At 33.8% G+C, this 20783-nt stretch overlaps 1 protein-coding gene across 3 annotated transcripts in view; it reads right to left on the bottom strand.

Moving 5' to 3' along the window:
• The window catches only part of VPS13C (vacuolar protein sorting 13 homolog C), a 187592-nt gene that overhangs the window by 76186 nt on the left and 90623 nt on the right, over positions 1–20783 (bottom strand). For all 3 annotated transcript variants that reach the window (XM_082737311.1, XM_082737309.1, XM_082737310.1), the window contains 10 exons: positions 16230–16338; positions 12664–12800; positions 10768–10924; positions 10056–10135; positions 9364–9423; positions 8630–8792; positions 6968–7084; positions 5582–5685; positions 1916–2083; positions 948–1249 (listed from right to left, as the gene is read on the bottom strand). In XM_082737311.1, coding sequence (XP_082593437.1) covers positions 948–1249; positions 1916–2083; positions 5582–5685; positions 6968–7084; positions 8630–8792; positions 9364–9423; positions 10056–10135; positions 10768–10924; positions 12664–12800; positions 16230–16338 — 1397 coding nt within the window. The remainder of the gene's footprint in view (positions 1–947; positions 1250–1915; positions 2084–5581; positions 5686–6967; positions 7085–8629; positions 8793–9363; positions 9424–10055; positions 10136–10767; positions 10925–12663; positions 12801–16229; positions 16339–20783) is intronic.

The following is a 20783-nucleotide window of genomic DNA, read 5'->3' as shown; positions in this document are numbered from 1 at the left end:
GAATTTATTTTATATTTTTGAAATTTACATTTTAAAATGAAGACTATCATATTGGGTAAGTTTCCACAGTTTTCCTAGATACTGAAGGTTGCTATCAGAATTCCTTAACACATGCTTCTTTTCACAAATCAATGCAAATCAGAATAAATCAAGAGCTTTCTAAAATAAAACCTATGTAATGTTGATTTCAAAGATAGAAAATATGACTATTACACTATTTGCTACTTTCACAAAGACTGTTTAAATATTAGCAACTAGGGCAGTGTCATGCAGACAAATGTTAACATCCACCTAAACTTGGAGGACAAAGAAAGTCTACTTAATCTTCAGGTTTGTGTTACTGGTATTTCTCCAAACTCAAAGGGAAAAACCCACCAAACTACACATTAAACAAACATGTGGTAATCGTCATTTTGAGCATGACTGCCAACAACCATTTGTACAATGAAATGAGTATTCTTGTCATTCAACAGACCTAACGCTTTCCCATTTGGATTCAATAATCCTTTAGGTTTCACACTGAGAATTCCCAAATATGACAATGTTTGGAAAGGAAAAAAAAATCTTAACTTTTATTACATTTTAGGTAATAACTTTAAATCTTAACTTTTATTACATTTTATTACATCTATAGAAAATAGTTATATGCAAAGTGAAAAATAAAAATAAATCTAAAGTAAGTGTTATTTAGTAAATTTTAATTTTATAATAGGAAATTTTTATAAAATGGAGAAAATCACATTATAAATGCCCAATGTAGTAAGACAAAACAGAGATTCTTTGAGGTGCACTAGTATTACCACTGACCAAAACCAACGGTCGTGGTTTTATAATTATAAAAAATAAGGAAAGAGAACCACAGACCACGAGAGTATCTTATCCCTAGCAAAGATTTTATGAGAATTCTATTTCTAGCACTAGTATACAAATGAATTCTATATTTATACCTGGACAACTTCAACTGAGTTAGCTCAATGTTCATCTTGTCAATGACTGGAGGAAGAGAATGTTCCATAGGAACTAAGCTAAATTTGTTTTCAACTCTGATTAAACCCAGATCTGCTACAACAGCATTTGGTGATACTGAAGACTGAGGAATGATAATAACTGGAGCTTTCAAGTTAATATCCATCAAAAGGCGGAAACTCTTTTGAGCCAAGTCTTTCATGCTGGAAGCAGCTCTTTCTGCAGCCTGGGCTGTAGCTGAGCTCAAAGCTTCTTTGGCAGTTTGGAAATTGTTCAGGAAGTTCTGTTGGAAGAAACTGATATTTAGATTTCCTTAAAATAAAACAGGACTAACTTTAAAAAGCACTTACTTTGAAAAGCAAAACTAAATAAAATAATTAAAAGAGATGATATTTGTGATTGTATATATGGAGAGTGTAAGTCTAGAAAGACATACTCTGAGATATTAACAACTGTCACTTCTCATGGTTTAGGTAGAAATCCATGACTTATAAGCCTTGAATATAGTCCTGCAAAGAGGCATAAACAGATTAAACTCTTAAGCCCAAGATAGTTACATCAGAATAATTAAAAGAAAATAATTTTATGGCCTTGTTGATCATAATTATAATCAAAAGTTATAAATTCCAATACTAGTCCTTCTTGAAAAAAAAAAAAGCTAAATACCTTTAAGGGTATTTCATAAAACACTGAAAATGCCTACATGAATACACCAAAAAAGTACTTTTAAATTATATATCTATGGAAATGTGAAAGAATGGTTAACAATGATAATAAAAATTCATTTGGTTATCCATCATGAAAAGGATCTCCTTCACTATAATATTCTGTTCAGCATCTAAGTGTTCATCACAGAGTCCTATTAGTAAATATTTTGACTGAGTTCAAATGTATAGGCAAAAATATTTAGGTCTCAATGAAAAATAAATACATTTAAAAATAAACTTACCAAAAGAGACATGAAGAATTTATGAACATAAACAATTTGGATACAACCCACTTTGAGACTAAGTTTCCCGTCTACTTTAGACATATCAGCATAGGCATTTCCTTCTGTAGCATCTGGATAAAGAGTCATTTGGAACCTAAAAACTTCATCTCCCAAAATAGAGACAGCCTAAAAGTATTAAATTAACTGGTTATTACAAGAAAAAAGCTGCATTATAAACAAGTTTCCTTATTAAAAAATCCTTGAGGGACGCCTGGGTGGCTCAGTTGGTTAAGCTGCTGCCTTCGGATGATCCCAGCATCCTGGGATCGAGTCCCACATGGGGCTCCTTGCTTGGCAGGGAGTCTGCTTCTCCCTCTGCCTCTGCCTGCCATTCTGTCTGCCTGTGTTCACGCTCTCTCTCTCTCTGACAAATAAATTAAAAAAAAAAAAAATCCTTGATATATGAAGAAGCACCATTTAAACTCAATACTCAATAAATTGTTATAAACATTTTACTTAACAAACCTTTTTCCTACTTCTACAAAAATTGTTTGAATCAAGGAAATATCAATCACTTAAACAGCCAGACATAACTTACGAATCACCTAGTCTATACATAATGTGAAAACACATAACCATATTCATAGTCAATCCTTAACAAACTGCCTGACACATAACAACTAATGAATATATAATGAAATGAATAAAGGCATAAAAACCAAACATAAAAATCATAAACATGTCATAAAAATCTTAAACATAAAAATCAAAACTAAGTTTGGTTTTTTTTTTTTAAAGATTTTATTTGTCAAAAAGAGAGAGAGAGAGAGAAAGAGAGTGCAGGAACAGGAGGGAGGAGCAATGGGGGAGGGAGCCTGATACAGGACTCAATCCCAGGACCCTGGGATCATGACCTTAGCTGAAGGCAGACACTTAACCATCTAAGCCACCCAGGCATCCCAAAAGTAAATTTCAATACAGAAATTATTTTTCTAAAATCATTTTTTGATATTTATTTTTTAGTTTCTATTAATCTGTACATTCTAATTTTTGTGAAATAATTTTTAAATTATTTTTTGAGGCATAATTTGCATATAATAAAATGCACTCATTTTCTACGTAAATGCTTTGACAAATTTTGACAAATTTACACCACCCATGTAAATAACACCAAAACAAGATATAGAACATCCCATCAGCCCAAAAAGTTCCTTTGAGCCCCTCCCCTTCAGCTAATTTCTGACCCTCCCCCCAAACCAGATCCGAATAACAATTGATCTGCTTTCTCTTACTAAATTAGTCTTTCCTAGAGCTTCAGTAAGTGGAATTATAGGATAAGTTCTCTTCTGTGTCTTCCTTTTCTCATTAAGTGTTATGTTGAGATTCACTCCCATTACATGTTTCACTATTTTTTTCCTTTTTATAGCTGAGTACTATTCTACTGTTTGGTTATACCACAGTCTGTTTATCCATTCTTCTCTGGATAGGCATTTGGACTGTTTCAGTTTGGGGTTATAATTAGAAACTTGTTATGAGTGTTCACTTTCAGATTTCCATGGACATATGTCTTCATTTCCTTGGGGAAAGGCACAGTACTGGAATTGTTGAGCGATGTGCTAAATATATATTGGGTTCTCTAAGAAGCTTGAAACTGCTTTTCAAGGAGATTATATAATTGTACATTGCCACCACAATAAAAGTTCCAGTTGCTCCAATCTATGCCAATAGTTGGTACTGTCAATTTTATTTTATGTAGCCATTGAAATGAGTATGTATCTCCTTGTGGCTTTAATTTGTATTTACCTGATGACTAGTGTTTTTGAATATCTTTAATATGCTTAATGACCATTCATAATCTTTTTGTATGATATATCTTCTAACACTTTCCCCAACTTTTCATGGGATAATGGCATCTTATTTTGGAGCACAGCTGGTTTTCATTTTTCATTTTTTGTTTTTTTTACTGAAGTAGAGCTGACAAAATATTTTGTTTCACATGTACAACATAGTGATTTGACATGGGCCTACATTGCAAACTACTCACCAGAGTAAGTCTAGTTACCACCTATCACCACACAAAGTTCATACGGTATCATTGATTGTATGCCCCATTCTGTACTTTACGTCCCTATGACATATTTATTTTAAAATTGGACGTGTGTACCTTTTGATGCCCTTCACTTATTTCATCTCCCCAATACCTTCTCTTCTGAAAACCTGGGATCATGACCTGAGCCGAAGGCAGAGGCTTTAATCCACTGAGCCAGCCAGGCACACCGTTGTCTGTTAACTTTCATTCTAGTTTTAATTAGTGATTAATCCACTTTTTACTATATAATTACTTTTTCTAGTAAGATTTCTACTTTCATTTGTCCTCTTGTTATTAGTTAGTGCCACTTCTTTTCAGCTGAAAAAAGTCCCTTTAACATTCTTATAATCCCAATTAATTGTTACAAGTTCTTTAGCTTTTGTTTGTCTGAAAATTTTTTCTCTCTCCGTCTATTTCAAATGATAATCTTGCCAGGTAGAGTATTCTTATTTGAAAGTTTTTTCCTTTCAGTTCTTTGAATATCTCGTGCCATTTTCTGGCTTGGCAAAGTTTTGGCTAAAAATCTGCTGACTGCCTTATGTGGCTTTCCTTGTACTTTAACAAGTTCTTTTTCTCTTGCAGCTTTTAAGATCCTCTTTAATTTTTGACAATTTAATTAAAATGTGTTTTAGTGTTGCACTCTTTGGGTTCATCTTATTTGGAATTTACTGAGATAGTCCCTTTCCCAGATTAAGTAAATTTTCAGCCATTATTTCTTCAAATAGACTTTCTGTCCCTTTCTCTTTTCTCCTTTGGGGATTGCTATAAGGTCGATATTATACTACTTTATGTTGTCTCATAGGTCCCTTAAGTTATCATTTTTTTTTAATTCTTTTTTTATTCTGCTGCTCTGTGTGTGTAAATTTCATTGTTTTGTCTACCAGCTCACAGATCTGTTCTGCTTCATTCAGTCTGTTGCTGAGCCCTGCCGGTATATTTTTTAAATTCAGTTATTGTATTCTTAGGCTCTATGACTTCTATCTGGTACTTTCATATATTTCATATATTTTATATTCTTGTTGAAGTTCCTATTCTAGTCAACCCTCTTCTCTTGAGTTTGGTGAGCATGATTATGACCATTACTTTGAACTCTTTATCAGGAAAACGACTTATCTTTGATCCATGGAAGGGTTTTTTTGTTTGTTTTTTGAGGTTTGCCTTTGTCTTCATTTGAATACATTCCTCTGCCTCATCATTTTTCCTGATTCTCTGTGTTTGTTTTTGTGTATTAGGTGAAAGAGCTACCTCTCCCATTGAAGGAATGGTCTTGAACAGGACATGACCAATGGGGCCCAGAAGCACAATCCCACCTAGACACCAGAGTCGGGCACTCCAGGGGCATCTCCTGTATATGCTGAGGGTGCCTGCAAGCTATGGCAGCAAGACTACATCTCTGCCTCTCCTACTCATCTCGATGTGGCCCTTTTATCTTCTGTTGTGGAGGTGCTACTCATCTAGTTTTCAAGACTTTTTCAGAGAAAATTATCTCACTTGTAGCTCTAGAATTGTTATGGCTGTAGGGGAGGGGAGTTCAAGATCTTCCTACCCTGCCATCTTGAACAGCCTCCTTTTCCTGAAACCTATTTCTTAATTACCTTTTTGTGAATGGACAGCAAGTCAACATTTGTAATTACTATGTCCTTAAGTCTGGCAAACATGTCGGTCTGCTTTGGCTTCACAGAAATAGAGGCATCCATTCCTACGGGAAACATAACATTTACAAACTTTTCACTCAATCCAAGCAAACCAATTCAGTGGTATTTAATCAAGTTAAAAAATATACTACCAAGATAGATAATGAATAAAATTACTATTACACATATTAAAGGTATCAACTTCTATGTATGAGATGCCTAAGAAAGGTTACAATATCTTTAACTGCTACAGGTGTTTCATACATAAAAGTGGAAATTTTAAAGACAAAAGAAACTGAATTTCAAAGAGAATCACAGGTCTCCAAACAAATAACCTATGCATTGACAAGATCACAAGTGGTCATAGAGAAAGACACATACTGTTTCTTAAACAGCCATCTCACAAGCATTTATTATGAAAACTAATGCTTTGATAATTGAGCATAAATGAATATAATTTGATGAATATTCATTCTACAATAAATAATATCTAAAATATGATCTTTCTCTCCAAAACATTTTGGTTATTCTCATAATTTCTGAAGGCATAATGATTTCTAAAATAGCTCCTCAGTAAAAGAGAATACCTATAGCTAAGAACCACTAATAAGCTCAACTTATTACCATGCCACCCACGAAATACTTAGTTTAATATTTGTTGAACAGTACTTATTTTTAAATCTTTTCTCAAGTGCTTACCATGTACCACTTTTCTAAGTATATGTAAATGTACATATAATCCTACAAATAATTATTTTAACTATCACAGCAATCCCATAAATAATTATTACAACTACCTCCATAGGGAACTAAGATGCAGAAAGGTTAATTTTCTCAAGGTCAGCTAATAAATATTAGCTTGAATCAAAACTTGAATCTTGGCAGATTGGTTCAAGAATCCATGGTATAATATAACCTATCCTTTTATCAAGCTGTTGATGAATAACGCTTACAAAATTTCTTTTAGGTACTTCTAGACTGATGCTATGTACAAAAGACAAGGGAAATAAACATAGTTACATTTTCTTTATTTAGTGAGGTGTTGTAAATATTAATTCCTCAGTTTAAATTAAGGTTATATGATTCTGAAAATACAAAAGGAACAAAAGCAATTAAGCCTTAGATTTATTCTAAAATTTGAAAAATACATTAGAAATGTTTCATGTTAGCTGTGAATCATAAGTCACGTCTAACATTTCCAAGTACATCTTTGAAAAGTTTGTGCAAGTTTTCAATATAAGCAAACAAAACAATGACTCCTAAGAAATCTACCATACACAAGCTTACTCTTGCTGGAGGTCTATGTAAAGAAAGAGAACTACCTACATCAAGGAATATCTTACTTACCATGTATTCTAATATCTGCAATGTTACACTTCTGATCACAGACAAAGATATTAAATGCATTTAATTCAGCTATAACCTTTAAATCAAACACATCATCTTGAGAAGTACTGCCAGATACTGAAAAATAATAGAATACTGGTGATTAGCAAAGTACAAAGATGAAACAACAGACTAGATAATGTAAAATTCATAAAAAGTACATTATGAACTATGAAGAATCAAAAAAGGCTTCTATTAGGAATAAATATAATTAATACGGATTTTGACCCAATTTTCAAAGGCCAATCAGAAACTAGCATATTCCCCTCCAACTTAAGAATAAAGGCAACCTTTACTAGTACTTTTCTTGAAAGTACAATTTGCTAGCTGGAAAATTCCCTATAATTTTTCTTGTGGAAAAAAAAGATTCAGGTCTATGAGACATAAATATAAAGGGCTAAGTTAAAAAAAAAATTTATAGTGTGTGTGCATGTGTGTGTGTAAGAACCACAATCAAAGGATTCCCTTAACTGATAAATTTAGTATTTATTTTTCTAGAGATCTGTCTGGCCTGAGGGAAACATAACTTTTCCTGCAATACTGTAAAAGCACAGGACATCAGTCCTTAATCACCTTAATGATAACAGTGACTTTTTTTCCTTTAAGATGTAAATCAAACCATAAAAATATAATCAAACCATTAAAATCAACTATATAGCATAACTGGAAGACTGTTTCAGATTAATAATTTTTGTAGTTTATTGTGAACTTAAAGATCACTCTTTCATTTATTCAACTATGTGTGAATGTGTATGTATATATGCATATTATATAAAGAAGCATTTCCAGATATTAATATAGCAAGTACATTAAAGACAACAAAAAAACTCTTTAACTCTAGTTTATAGTGAAAGTATTGCTCTGATTCCTGATTTTAAAAAAATCTGATCCTTATATCAGATCTAATATTACTAAGAGTTTTATGCTTTAAAGATACCAGTAATACAGATGTTACTCAAACAGGTAATGGTCTGAAAATTAAATTATTAGATGTTAGATATTCATATCATGTAATACAAAAGAAAAATCATTTAAATGACATTGGCTTAAAAACAGGTGCATGTTCACTCAGCTTGACATCATATCTAATTCATAGCACAAACCATATGCTTGAGGAACATGTGCCCATAGCTGTGTGTGATTTAAACTCAGTTTTGGTTAGAAACCAAAGTGAGTCTATCTCTTCTATGATCTTCTTCCTTTTGCGCCCTGCAAAGCATTTTAAATCACTGATCACCAGGTAGATTTCCATGACTGACAGAAATGGGACTTTGTACTATGCATGAAGTATTCATATTCTAATTTCTTCTGTTCTTACTTGCGCTGAAGTGAAGGCTGGAGAGACATCAGTGCAAAGTACATACTTTATTTTCCATAAAAGATAGGCAGTGAAATCAAATACAAATACATGATTCATTTTAAAAATATATTTTAAATCCCTCACAAAATTATCCTATCCCTACCACAGGGATAAAATTTGCTTTCTTTTGAAACTAACTTAATCTGTCAGAGCAGCTGTCATATTAAGGATTAAATATTTGTCTTAGTTTGAAAATATAAATTATCATATGATTACTAAAAGTTCAGAAAGAAAGTATTAGACCATGACTCAAAAGTAAATACCAGCTTTGACAACAATACTTCTGGACTCCCCCACAAGTGGTTTCAGCTCAGATGCTTTCTCAGAAGAGGAAGGTTCAGAGGATGGAACAGCAGATGATAAAAAATCCATGAAGGACAGTAAAGCTTCCAAATGAAGTACTAAGTCTAAGGATGAAAATGAAACCTAAGATAATGAACAATTAGAAAGACAGATTTCAGATCTGGTTACATTTTTATGTTAAGCTTCAACAAATACAAATAAGTATATGTTGAGTAATAGTTCATTTAAGAAAAAGATCAATTAAAGTCCTTTTTTTTTTTTTTTAAAGAACTCATTCTTACAATGTTAATCTCAACCACACAATAAACCAACACTCTGCCCCCTCTCATGTCCAAATCTAACTCTGACCTTAATTGGTGGGTTTTAAGGAAAAAATGTAGGAAGTATTAACAGGCTTTAGGCCAATCACATTTCAAATGGGTCCAAGACAGACTATATAAGCTTAAATGTATTGTAAGCAATATCTGTACTGAGCCATGCTTTTAGCTTCACACTTAATTTTATTCTAATCCTAAAGTCAATATATAATTCAAATGTTTAATACTTTCATCAGCACTAGGCCAAATAATCATGTATAAAATTCCCTTAAAAGGTATATTATTTGTTGGTAAGGATGTGGAGAAAGAGGAAGGCTATAAACCTAGATTTAATAATTAATGTAACATTGCCTTATAGTGAATTAGAAAATATTTACCTTAAGTCTCTGTTTTGTATTGTCATGAATGGTTTTAAATTCTGGTCCATCACTGTCTGCCTAGAAACAGTGGAAGATTAAACCACTGGGTTGAAAACATTAAGAATTTACACATTAAAAAAATATATATATACCTATATATGTGTATATATATATTTATATATGTATTTAGTGAGATGTCATAAATATTAATTTATATATATTACATAATATATATATTTAGTGTATATATATACACATACACACTCACATACATAGATATATATATATGCATATATATATATTCTCTACTTTTCAAAGTATGCTATGAAAACACCAAAAACATATTTCTTACAGCAAAGAGGCATGTGCCAAAAAAACTGAAGTATTTATCATTTCTCACAATATAGAAGCAAAAACTCAAATTCCTTGTCCTACTTAGGAGTAAATGCTAAAGGTAGAGGAAAATGCTAGCATATCTAGATTATAACAAATTTGCTTTGGATTACCACAGAACTTTGTACACACTCACTTATTCAACATTATAAGGGTAATTCACAAGGTTATTTATTGTTGGATGCTTGCATAACTCACTACTATCAATGGGCTTTAGAATGAAAAATATTAGGGGGGAAATTGAAATATTAAATAAGGGAGAATTACATAACTTCATACATTCAAATATTAAAGAATCCTAGGAAGAAACCAGGTACCTTTGTCAGTGACATTTTCAGCAGGGGCTCCTTAGTTACATTAGAAGAGTTAATAATGTGAAGCGGCTCTCCAGCAGAGTCTAAAAATAAAAAACACAGGGAAGCTCCAGTAAGTATCTCAAACATTTCAAATGTATTTTGAAACCAAATTTTACTATCTATTAATCATACTTCAATAAAAGTGGCTTTGACAAAAAAAAAAAAAAGAAACTTTAAAAAAACATTAAAAACTTTGAAAAAAAAAAAAACCCAAAACCCAGAACCAGTCAATTATAACTTTTGTAACATTTGTACTACTGGTATTATTCATTTGAATAAATCAGAAAGAATATACTAAAGAATAAAGCTATGAAATACGTAAATAGGGAATATTCTTAATATGTTTGCTTTACTTAAATTTACTTCATGGAGTTCCTATAATCTTTAAACAGCCATAGCAACTTTAAAAGTTGGCTTAATGCATGTTAGAAAGTGGATTTGAATGTATTTTACTTCTTGCTAAATAAAGATATATATATTTAGATATATTCTTACTTTATGGTAACTACATAGATAATAAATTTTTAAATTACAAGTTCCTTTTCATCAAGGTAGTAAATTTAATTAACTAAATAACTATGGTGACATGAATAAAGGTGTTTACTATTGACAAGAAGGTAGTGATCACTGCCTATAACATGAATAATTTACACAGACTATACTCCACACTCACCAGTGAACTCAAAGCATCGCATACTAATTTTTTTTAGATAAGCCTTAGCAGTCAGGTCATAGGGTTTAACTTTAGCTTTCATTCCAAGCTGCAGGATATTCAGTTCATGTAAAGGCCTTCCTTTCTTTTCTGCTTTTTTCATCAAAGTAATCACAACCTAGAAAAGACCCAGTATTACCACAAACAATTCCACTAATATATGATGAAGGTAAGTCAACAATTTCATAACCATCCAGAGCAATATAATAAAAAAATTCACACAATATAAAGATGTGTACTACTATTTGTGCCTGGAAAATTTCCTAGTGTTATTAGAAGGTACTTTTATTTAAATTATCTTTAAGGGTTGTATTTATTTATTTGACAGAGAGAGAGCACAAGCAGGGGGAGCAGGAGAGGAAGGAGCAGGCTCCCTGCCGAGCAGATATATTTACTTGTTCAGACTTCTGAAACACTGCCACTATTTTCTAGTGATTGTCAAGGTAAAATTTGAAAAAAAAAGTAATTCTGCCTAGAACCAGGAGTTCTAGTCTGATGGACAGCCTTTCATCTGGAAGGCTATATGATAAACGGTCAACCTTACTAATCTTAAGATTTCTCAGGCTTGACACCATTGACATTTTTGGCTGGATAATTTTTTGTAGCAAGGGAGCAGACCTGTGCACTATAGGATGTTTAGTGGTAACACTGGTCTCTCACACTTGTCAGCAGTTCCTTCTCCCCAGATAGTGACAACCAAAAATGTCTTCAGACAGTGTCAAGTATTGGCCTTGGGGAATGTAAATTGCTTCCCCTAATTTCCATGTCCTCAGGGAATAATATATATTACAAATGATATTAGAAGCAGCTTATGAGTTTTCTATGCATATATGTTAATGAAGCCCATTTGCAAACAGAATGATTCCTCTGTCAATGTTTTAATTATTAAAGCTTATATATCTTCAGTTAACTCTAATGTTAACCAGAAAAACAGTACCGTTTTAAGATGAAAGAAATTAGTTGCAAAGCATATATTTCAGATAAGAAAAGTAGAACCCATTTGTTTTAAAGTTTATTATTTTTAACTCAGAGGAAGAACATAACCTCTTCCATTAATGATGAAGGGATTTTGCAGGAAGTTGTTACAAGTCCCTTTATCTACAGTACTTTCTCATATACTCACACCTTAACCCTGCCCGAGCCCAATTCCTGATCCCCTTTTCTCAGACTCTACTTACTCTTCCTTAAAGGTTCATCTCAAATGTCACTTCCTCCAGATAATCTGCCCTGACACTCTCAGCCTGCTTAGATGCCCCCTCCTTACTATTAGAGACACAAGCTCCTTAGGTACATTTTTAATGGAGCACTTCCAAAATTTTAATTGTTTTCTTGTTAGAAATCAGAGTCTTTGACTTTTAATTTTGTATCCTCAGCACTTAGCACATGCAATGAATATTAATGTGTGAATACAAAAGAGGAAAATCCATTTAATATTTCCTCAAAGATCTGCAGATAGAAAGCAGATAGTGGTAATACAACACTTAAAAAATGTAGATATACCATGTTTTGTTCTATCAAGGGTTTCTAAAATTTGCAAAGGATTTCTGTCACTACTTCCTTTTCCTAACTTTCTTATATGGAATCCAAAGCAATCTACACCCCAAGTGTCCTATAATCATTTAGAAAGCATGTTATAGGACATGTTACCATGTTCTCTGTGAAATATTGTATACCTCAAATAGAGCTCATCTTTCATAAACTCTCAAATTTACTACAAACTGCACTGCTACATATAAATTATAAATAGCCTGTGTTAAGATTTTTTTCATGCATATCAATAATCTTTAAGTTTTAGTAGAGGTAATTCCAATTATCTATTATTTATTCACTTTACGGAAACAGAAGAAAATTACATACTTCTTTGATTTCAAAATTCAGCAGCACATTAATGATGTCTATAGATCTCATTTCTTCCACTCCAGCTGTTAAAGTAACTTGCGAAGCATGTACATCTTGTTTTGCTGTAGAGGTTTCAAGTGGCCCTTTAATTTCACCTAAAGATTTAAAAGAAATTCTTTCACTTCTACCCACACATTTTTCCGACAAATACTAATTGAGGACATGTATGAGTACTCTGGACCTGTGTAAGCACTGAAAATCTACAAATCAGTAATACATAGCTCCAGCCCTTAGAAAGCTTATGGTTTAGTAGAAGAGACATATACATCTCAAATACAAACAAACAAAAGAAGTGGGCCATTCCTGGTCACATTAAGTAGGCAAATGTTAATAAACTATAGAATACCGCAGAAAATACAGAACATGAAGTTGTTATGGGGAGGTCAAGAAAGGTTTAATAAAGGAGTTATCATTCAGGTAGAGCTTAAGTACCTCCTCACACAGAGAAGACATTCAAGAATAAGGTTAAGAGATTGTGGGGAAATTGTAAATAGCACATCATGATAGATTTTGGAAACAGAGTTTGATATGCTTAAATCATGAGGCGGATAACAAGAGTTAAGGCTAGAAAAGAAAAAAATGGGAGGGATGGTTACAATCTCTTCTACCATACAAAAAAGCAAAAAGAAAGCTATATGAAACTAAATTGTTGTGCTAAAATTCACGTACTCAGAAATGCAATAAAATTGTTTTCTAAACTGTAATAGAGAAAACTAATAATAGCTCTTGCTAAGTGCTTACCTCTGTGCTGGTCACTATGCTAAGGGCTGTATACAGATTGTCTCACTTCATTCTTTTATCAGCCTTTCAAAATAAAAACTTTACTGTCCTCATTTCACAGATGAGCAAATTGAGGTTCAAAGAGATTCAGGACATTGCCCAACATCACAGAGATGGCAAAAGGTAGATTCCAAACTCCTCAGTTTCACGATTGCCTTTACTCTCAACTAACCTTCAATAACATTACATTAGTTACTAATATTACTGGAGTTAATGTTATCTATGATCACTAACACAAGAATCCTATACCATAAACTGTACCAGAAAACCATATCGAAAACCACTGCTGTCATTTACTAACTCCGAGAAAGACACAGGGTGTTTCTTAACTATCACCTTATTCCAGCACTCTTCCAGAGTGTGATCCAGGGGAAATAATTTCAACAAATATTTTGTTTTTACAAAATAATTCCTGAAATAGGCAAAGATTCTTAAATAAGAAATAAAAAGCACTAACCACTTTCAAAAATGATATACTGGAATTCATTACAATTAAGTAATTCTACTCATAAAAGAAAAGCAAATCACAGGGGTATGATATATCTATGCCTATCTCAACAAAAACACATACAATACACAAAACCAACAATGGGCTCATATCCGGAATGAACAAAAAACTCCAATATATCACTAAGAAAAAAAAAAAACTCAATAAAAATAATGGTCAATAGACTTCAACGGTCATGTCATTGAAAAGGATATCCAAATAGCCAGTAACCCTATGAAAGGGTGTCAGTTTCATTAGTAATCAGGGAAAAATAAGAACCACAGAAATACTACTGCATATCAGCCAGGATGGCTAATTTTAAATTACTGACAATATTAAAGACCACGGAGAATGTGAAACAACTAGTAGTCTCATACATTGCTGGTAAATTGGTACAACCATTCAGAAAATCATTTGGTATAATATGGCATAAGTTACTGCAGCTAAATGTAAGCTAACAAATGAGCCTAACCTGTGAAGCTTAACTATAAAACCAAAAGAAGACAGTACATAAATATAACAAAAGATATGTAAAATAACATCTTATAGCATCTTTATTCTAGACGGTCAAAAATGGAAACAAACCAAATGCTTTCCATCAAAGGTAGAATGGATAAAATAAATACTAATGCATTCGGATGTTGAATATGCACAGGACTGTTATATATAAACAATGAATCTGGGAACACTACATCAAAAACTAATGATGTATTGTATGGTGACTAACAGAACACAATAAAATAAACAAACGAATTAATGAATGAATGAAAGAACTACAGCTACACACAACACCACAGAGGAATCTCCCGAACAAAATAATGACTGAAAGAAGCCGAAAACCAAAGAGTACATTCTGTATGACTCCATTTATGTGAAACTCAAGAACAGGCAAAACTAATCTACCTGTGGTATTACAAATAAGGATGGCAGTTAATTCTGGGTGGATTTGAGGGCGGGTGGGTGTTCGGTACTGATTAAGAAGGGACATAGGGAGCCCTTCTGGGGCAAGCTGGAAATGTTCTATGTATTAACCATGGTAATTACTAGCTATCTGGTATAGCTATACATAAAAATTCAATGAACTGTACACTTAAGATATGTGGTCTTTATTACTGTTTATGCTCTGCAATACAGTAAAAAAATTTTTTTAAATAATAAAAATAGTGAGATACAATTTTTCATTTAGCAATTTATAGCAAAAATTTTAATATAGAAAAACAAGCTGGTGGGAGTACAAAATTACTACAAGTTCTAAGGGGAGCGATTGGCAAAATGTGTCAAAAATGTTCAATTAAGTTAATTAAATTCATTAATTTAACATATATTAAGTTAATAAAAATTAAGAACCCTTTAATCAAGTAGTCCTGGTGTTTCCCCTACAGATACATGTGTACTTGTAAAAGTGTATGGACAAGGATATTCAATGCAATGTGGTGAGAGTGAAAGACTGAAAACAATCTGGAATGTCCATCAACACAGATTTGCTAAATAAATTATAATACTTCAAGAGAATTTAATCTAGGAAGCCATTAGAAAGAATAAAACAGATCTACACATAATATATTTACAGATAAAGAATGGACACCTAGATAAACTGTTATTTGAAAGAAAAAAGGAAAGTGCAGAAATACATACACATATACACATTTATAGGATAGTGCCATTTGGTTGAAAAAATTGACTATATGTCTGTGTGTATGTAACATACATATACAAAGCAGTTAGGTCTGGTAGTTACTTTGCTTTAAGTCAAAATGCCACTGCAACTAACAAATTCTCTAAGTTTTTACTGCAGTACAATTTTTCAGTATTTTCTTTGCTGAGGGCTAATTTATCAAATATTTCAACTCTTAAAGATATTTTACCATAAAACCTAATTTAAAAATCAGATTAAATATGCTACCATAGCCTGCTGCCAACTTTGAATGTTTTTATTTGTATACATGCAATTTCAATAATTATTCCAGGAATCCACCAGATTTAAAATGCTTCTTTATGGTTCCTCCTAACTTAATACAACTTGGAAAAAGTTCTGAACCTATAAATAACTGTTGCCATAACTAAAGAGAGTCCATCAGCACTAACTACAGTTTTATGCAATATTTAATCAACAAATAAACATCTTCTGTTTTCATGGTAATACAAATCACAATTTTTAAGTATATATTGGCTTATGTCATTTTTATTGTCTATCTCCCCTGCTAAATTGTAAAATAAATAGCTATGTGGATTATGCCACCTACTGTCAGTCTCTTACCTGTCTTCTGTACTCCTGGTTTCATTTTATTTAAGTCTTCAGTAGCCTCACCAAGATTTTCTGCTAGTATTCTAAATAAAAGATTAAGATCTTCTTGATTGAGATTAACCTGTGCAATATGATTAAAAGAAAAGATAAAGACATTTCATTTTAAAATGAAACAATTTTAGGGGTGTCTGGTTGGCTCAGTTGGTTAAGTGCCTGCCTTTGGCTCAGGTCATTATCTCAGGGTCCTGAAATGGAGCCCCATGTCAGGCTCCCCTCTCGGCAGGAAGCCTGCTTCTCCCTCTCCCTCTGCCTGCCGCTCCCCCTGCTTGTGTGTACTCTCTCTCTCTCTCTATCAGATAAATAATAAAGTCTTTCTTAAAAATTCCTTTAGGGTGCCTGAGTGGCTCAGTTCATGATCTCAGGGTTCTGGGATCAAGTCCTGCATCAGGCTCTCTGTTCAGCAGGGATTTTGCTTCTCCCTCTTCCTTTACCCCTTGCCCCTGCTCATTCTCTCTCTTTCTCAAATAAATAAAATCCTTTTTAAAAATTCCTTTAAAAATAGATAAAATGAAACAATTTTAAAATAGAAAATAAATTACAATTTACAAGATATTGAAGAAAGCATAATCTTAACACAAAAATTATATATTCACTAGGCACTCAAGTATTTCACTACTTCGTTCATTTTAAAAATGTAATTTATAAATCTTTATTAGTTCCATCTACTTAACTTATATAAATTATAATGAAAGATGATGATTAAAGAGATCATATCATTTTTAAAAAGTAACTAAATTCAGAAAAAAATGAAAATTCTACATTTTTAAAAATAACAATTCCAATGAAATAAAAAGGCTGTCTTTAATATGAAAAGCAAGTTTTCCCCTCAATGCTATGGGGATACTAAAATTAAAAGTATGGGTATAGAACATATAAAATGAGATGCAATATATTAATAATTTATACAGAGATCTCTGCTATTGTGTACATACAGCAAATTTAAAAATTAAACAATGAAGAGGGGTCCAAGATGGTGGCATAGGAAGATTCTGAACTCACCTCCCATGTACACACTAAATCTACAACTACATATGGATCATTCTTCTCTGAGAAAGACCTGAATCCTGATGAATGGCTCCTCAAAGCAAAAGATAAAAGGACCACACTAAGATGAGCTGGAGAGGCAGAGAGACATGGTCTCCCATTAAAGCCTATATACTCCCAGTGTTGTGTCGCCCCAAAGAGAAGGATTTCACCAGACAGGCACTTCTCATGGAAGACTGAAGAGTTGTGATCTGCACCAAAGTGAGAAGCCCCCAGAATGTCTGGTTTGGAAAATCAACAGGGTTGACCTCTAGGGGTCCCAAACTGAGATTCCCCTCTTAAAGGGTTTGTCCCAAGATCCAACCAAAAAACAGCAGTTTGAAAAACACCTAGACTATATTTGAGGGAAATTCACTTGCTGATTTGGGGGCAATGGCTGGAGGAGCAGGAGACATTTGAAATACTCATGGGAGACTGACATGCTAGCAGATGCCCTGTTGTACTCTCCACAGAGCCCACTAGCACTACAGGAGAGCTCAGACAGGGCACCCTCCCAGAGCCTTGCTGGGATGAGTTGGGGAGCAGTCACAACACCTGCTGAGGCTGGAGTGCCCTGGCAATTGCAGTGCTCCCTTGCAACCTGCCTGGGCTAGAGAGCAAAACTGTGCTGGAGTTCTCCCACTTGGAGCTAATGTTTGCAAGTGCAGGCAGTCATGACACACCCATGGCTGGAGCTGGTGAGCTGTCCTGGCATTTTCCCACCCCCAGCCTAAAGTCAGTACACAGACAAACAAGGCACTAGACGTTTTGCTGCTGAAGCTCATGGGCACACACAGTCAAGACATTTTCCCACTGCCTTTCTGAAGCCAGTGAGCATGCCCTGCAACCTACACTCACAGGTGTCTTCCTAAAGCCAGCAGGATTATGCAATCCACAGAGGGAACACCCACGATCTCCTGGCCCTCCCAGCCAAGAGGACTGGTGTTCCAGAGCTCCACAGAACTGTAACAATCAGAAAGACAGTTCTTGGCAAGTTACCACCCATGGCAATACACAGACAGCAGACTAAAACACATTCTCAGCCTGTGAAAAAGACCTAGTCACTCAACCTTGAGCATCAGCCTATGGGACAGACTTCAGATTTCCCACACATCTAGAGAGCAAAGAGGAGCTTTCAGGGTATGAAAGCAAGGAGACACCACCCTTGCACATCCTTTTGGCCTCATTACAGCTAGACAAGATTTCCCAGAAAGAAGTTCATATACTCATTTATATACCAATGCAATACACCAATTTCTTCAGTTGTTGCTCAATGGACACATCCAGATCTTCTAGTCTAGTCTAGAGCCCAGCAGAGATTATGACTGCAGTCCCACAGGACTGTATATGTTTGCATATTTTAAAAGCTGTTGCCTGAGGGTCTGACTTCCAATCAGCCTGAAACTAGGTGCTAAATAAAATTCCTCCACTTGGATCCACTGACAGATCTTGGTATGCTCTAAATAGTGAGGGCATACCAATAATAAGTCAGGTGGTTTCGACAACCACAAAAGTTCAAGAGACAACCACAAGCTATGGTAAGGCTGAAAGAGAAGGATCATCACCCAAACAGACCATTCATTCAAGACTGAAAAAAGCAGTTGTTTCACCTAATAAACAGGAACAAACACAGAAAGTCACACAAAATGAAGAAACAAATATTTTCAAACCTCAGAAAAACACCTCAATGGTATGGAGATAAGCAATCTACATGATAAAGAATTAAAGTTATGATCATAAAGGTACTCACTGAACTCAGAAGATAAACACAGTGAAAACTTCAACAACAAAAGTCAGAGAACTAAAGATACAAAAACCGGGAACTGAAAAATACACCAGGGGGGTTCAGCAGCAGACTAAAGGAGAGCACATCTGTAAACAGTGAACAGGAAGATAAAGAACAGAACTCAGAGTAACATTTAAAAAAATTTTAAAAATGAAGCTACCTTAAGGGACTTTTGGGACAATAATAAATAGAAGAACATTAGCATTATAGCGGTCTCAGAAAAGAAGAGAGAGGAAAGAGGCAGACAAGGTTTTGAAAAAATAATGCCTGAAATCTTCCCTAACTTAGGGAAGGAAATGGACATCCAGATCCAGGAAGCCAAGAGAGTGCCAAAAAAGATGAACCCAAGGAGCACTATACTAAGACAGACTATAATTAAAATGTCAAAAATAAAAGATAAAGAGAGAATCTTAAAATCAGCAAGACAAAAACAACTTGTTAAGTTCAAGGGAAACCCCATAAGTCTACTGGCAAATTTCTTAGAAGAAACTTTACAAGCCAAAGGAGTAGCAAGACATACTTAAAGTACTAAAAAAAATTTCAACCAAGAACACTCTACCCAGCAAGTTTATCATTCAAGTAGAAGGAAAGAAAAAGTGTTTCTCAGACAAGCAAAAGTAAAAAGAGTTCATAACCACTAAACCAGTCTTACAAGAATGCTAAAAAAAAAGACAAGATGAAAAGAAATGGCACTAATTAATAAAGAGAAAACATACGAAAGCAAAAATCTCACTGGAAAATGTAAATATATAGTAAAGGTAGTGGATTAATCACTTATAAAACTACAAAAAATGTTAAAGAACAAAAGCAGTAAAAATAAAATATGTAAAAAGGGACATAAAAACAAAGTCTGTAGGGGGTGGGAAGAGTTTTGGATGTGTTCAAATTTAAGTGCTACATGTAAAAGAATGAAATTGGACCACTTTCTTGGATGGATGAAAGCCTTAAATGTGAGACCTGAAAACCATAAAGGTCCTTAAAAAAGGGTGGGGGTTAAGCTCCTTAACATTAGTCTTAAAGATTTTTCCTTAGATCTGACCCTAAAGACAAGGGCAACAAAAGGAAAACAAACCAATTGAAACTATATCAACTAAAAAGTTTCTGCATAGATAAAGAAACCATTATTGAAATGAAAAGGTAATTGACTGAATGGGAAAAGATATTTGCACAATATATATCTGATAAGCAGTTAATATCCAAAATATATAAAGAACTCATAAACTCAGTAATAAAAAAACAATCTGGAGCACCTGGGTGACTCAGTGGGTTAAAGCCTTTGCCTTCGGCTCGGGTCATGATCCCAGGGTCCTGGGATCGAGTCCTGCATCGGGCTCTCTGCTCAGCAGGAAGTCTGCTTCCCTTCCTCTCTCTGCCTGCCTCTCTGTCTACTAGTGGTCTCTGTCTGTCAAATAAATGAATAAAAATATTTTTAAAAACCCAACAATCTGGTTTAAAAATGAACAAAGGATCTGAATAGACATTCTTCCGAGAGACACAGAAATGACCAACAAATACATGAAAAGATGCCCATCATCATTGCTCATCAGGGAAATGAAATCAAAACCACATTTAGATATTACCTCACACCACTCAGAATGGCTATTACCCAAAAGACAAGAAACAACTAGTACTGGCAAGGATGTGGAGAAAAGGGAACCCACAAGCCCTGTTGACAGGAATGTAAACTGGGACAACTA

The sequence above is a fragment of the Mustela nivalis genome, assembly GCF_964662115.1.
Source record: "Mustela nivalis genome assembly, chromosome: 6".
Classification (NCBI taxonomy): domain Eukaryota; kingdom Metazoa; phylum Chordata; class Mammalia; order Carnivora; family Mustelidae; genus Mustela; species Mustela nivalis.
Note: the sequence above shows the minus strand (reverse complement) of the source record. Positions and strands in the feature narration are given on the sequence as shown.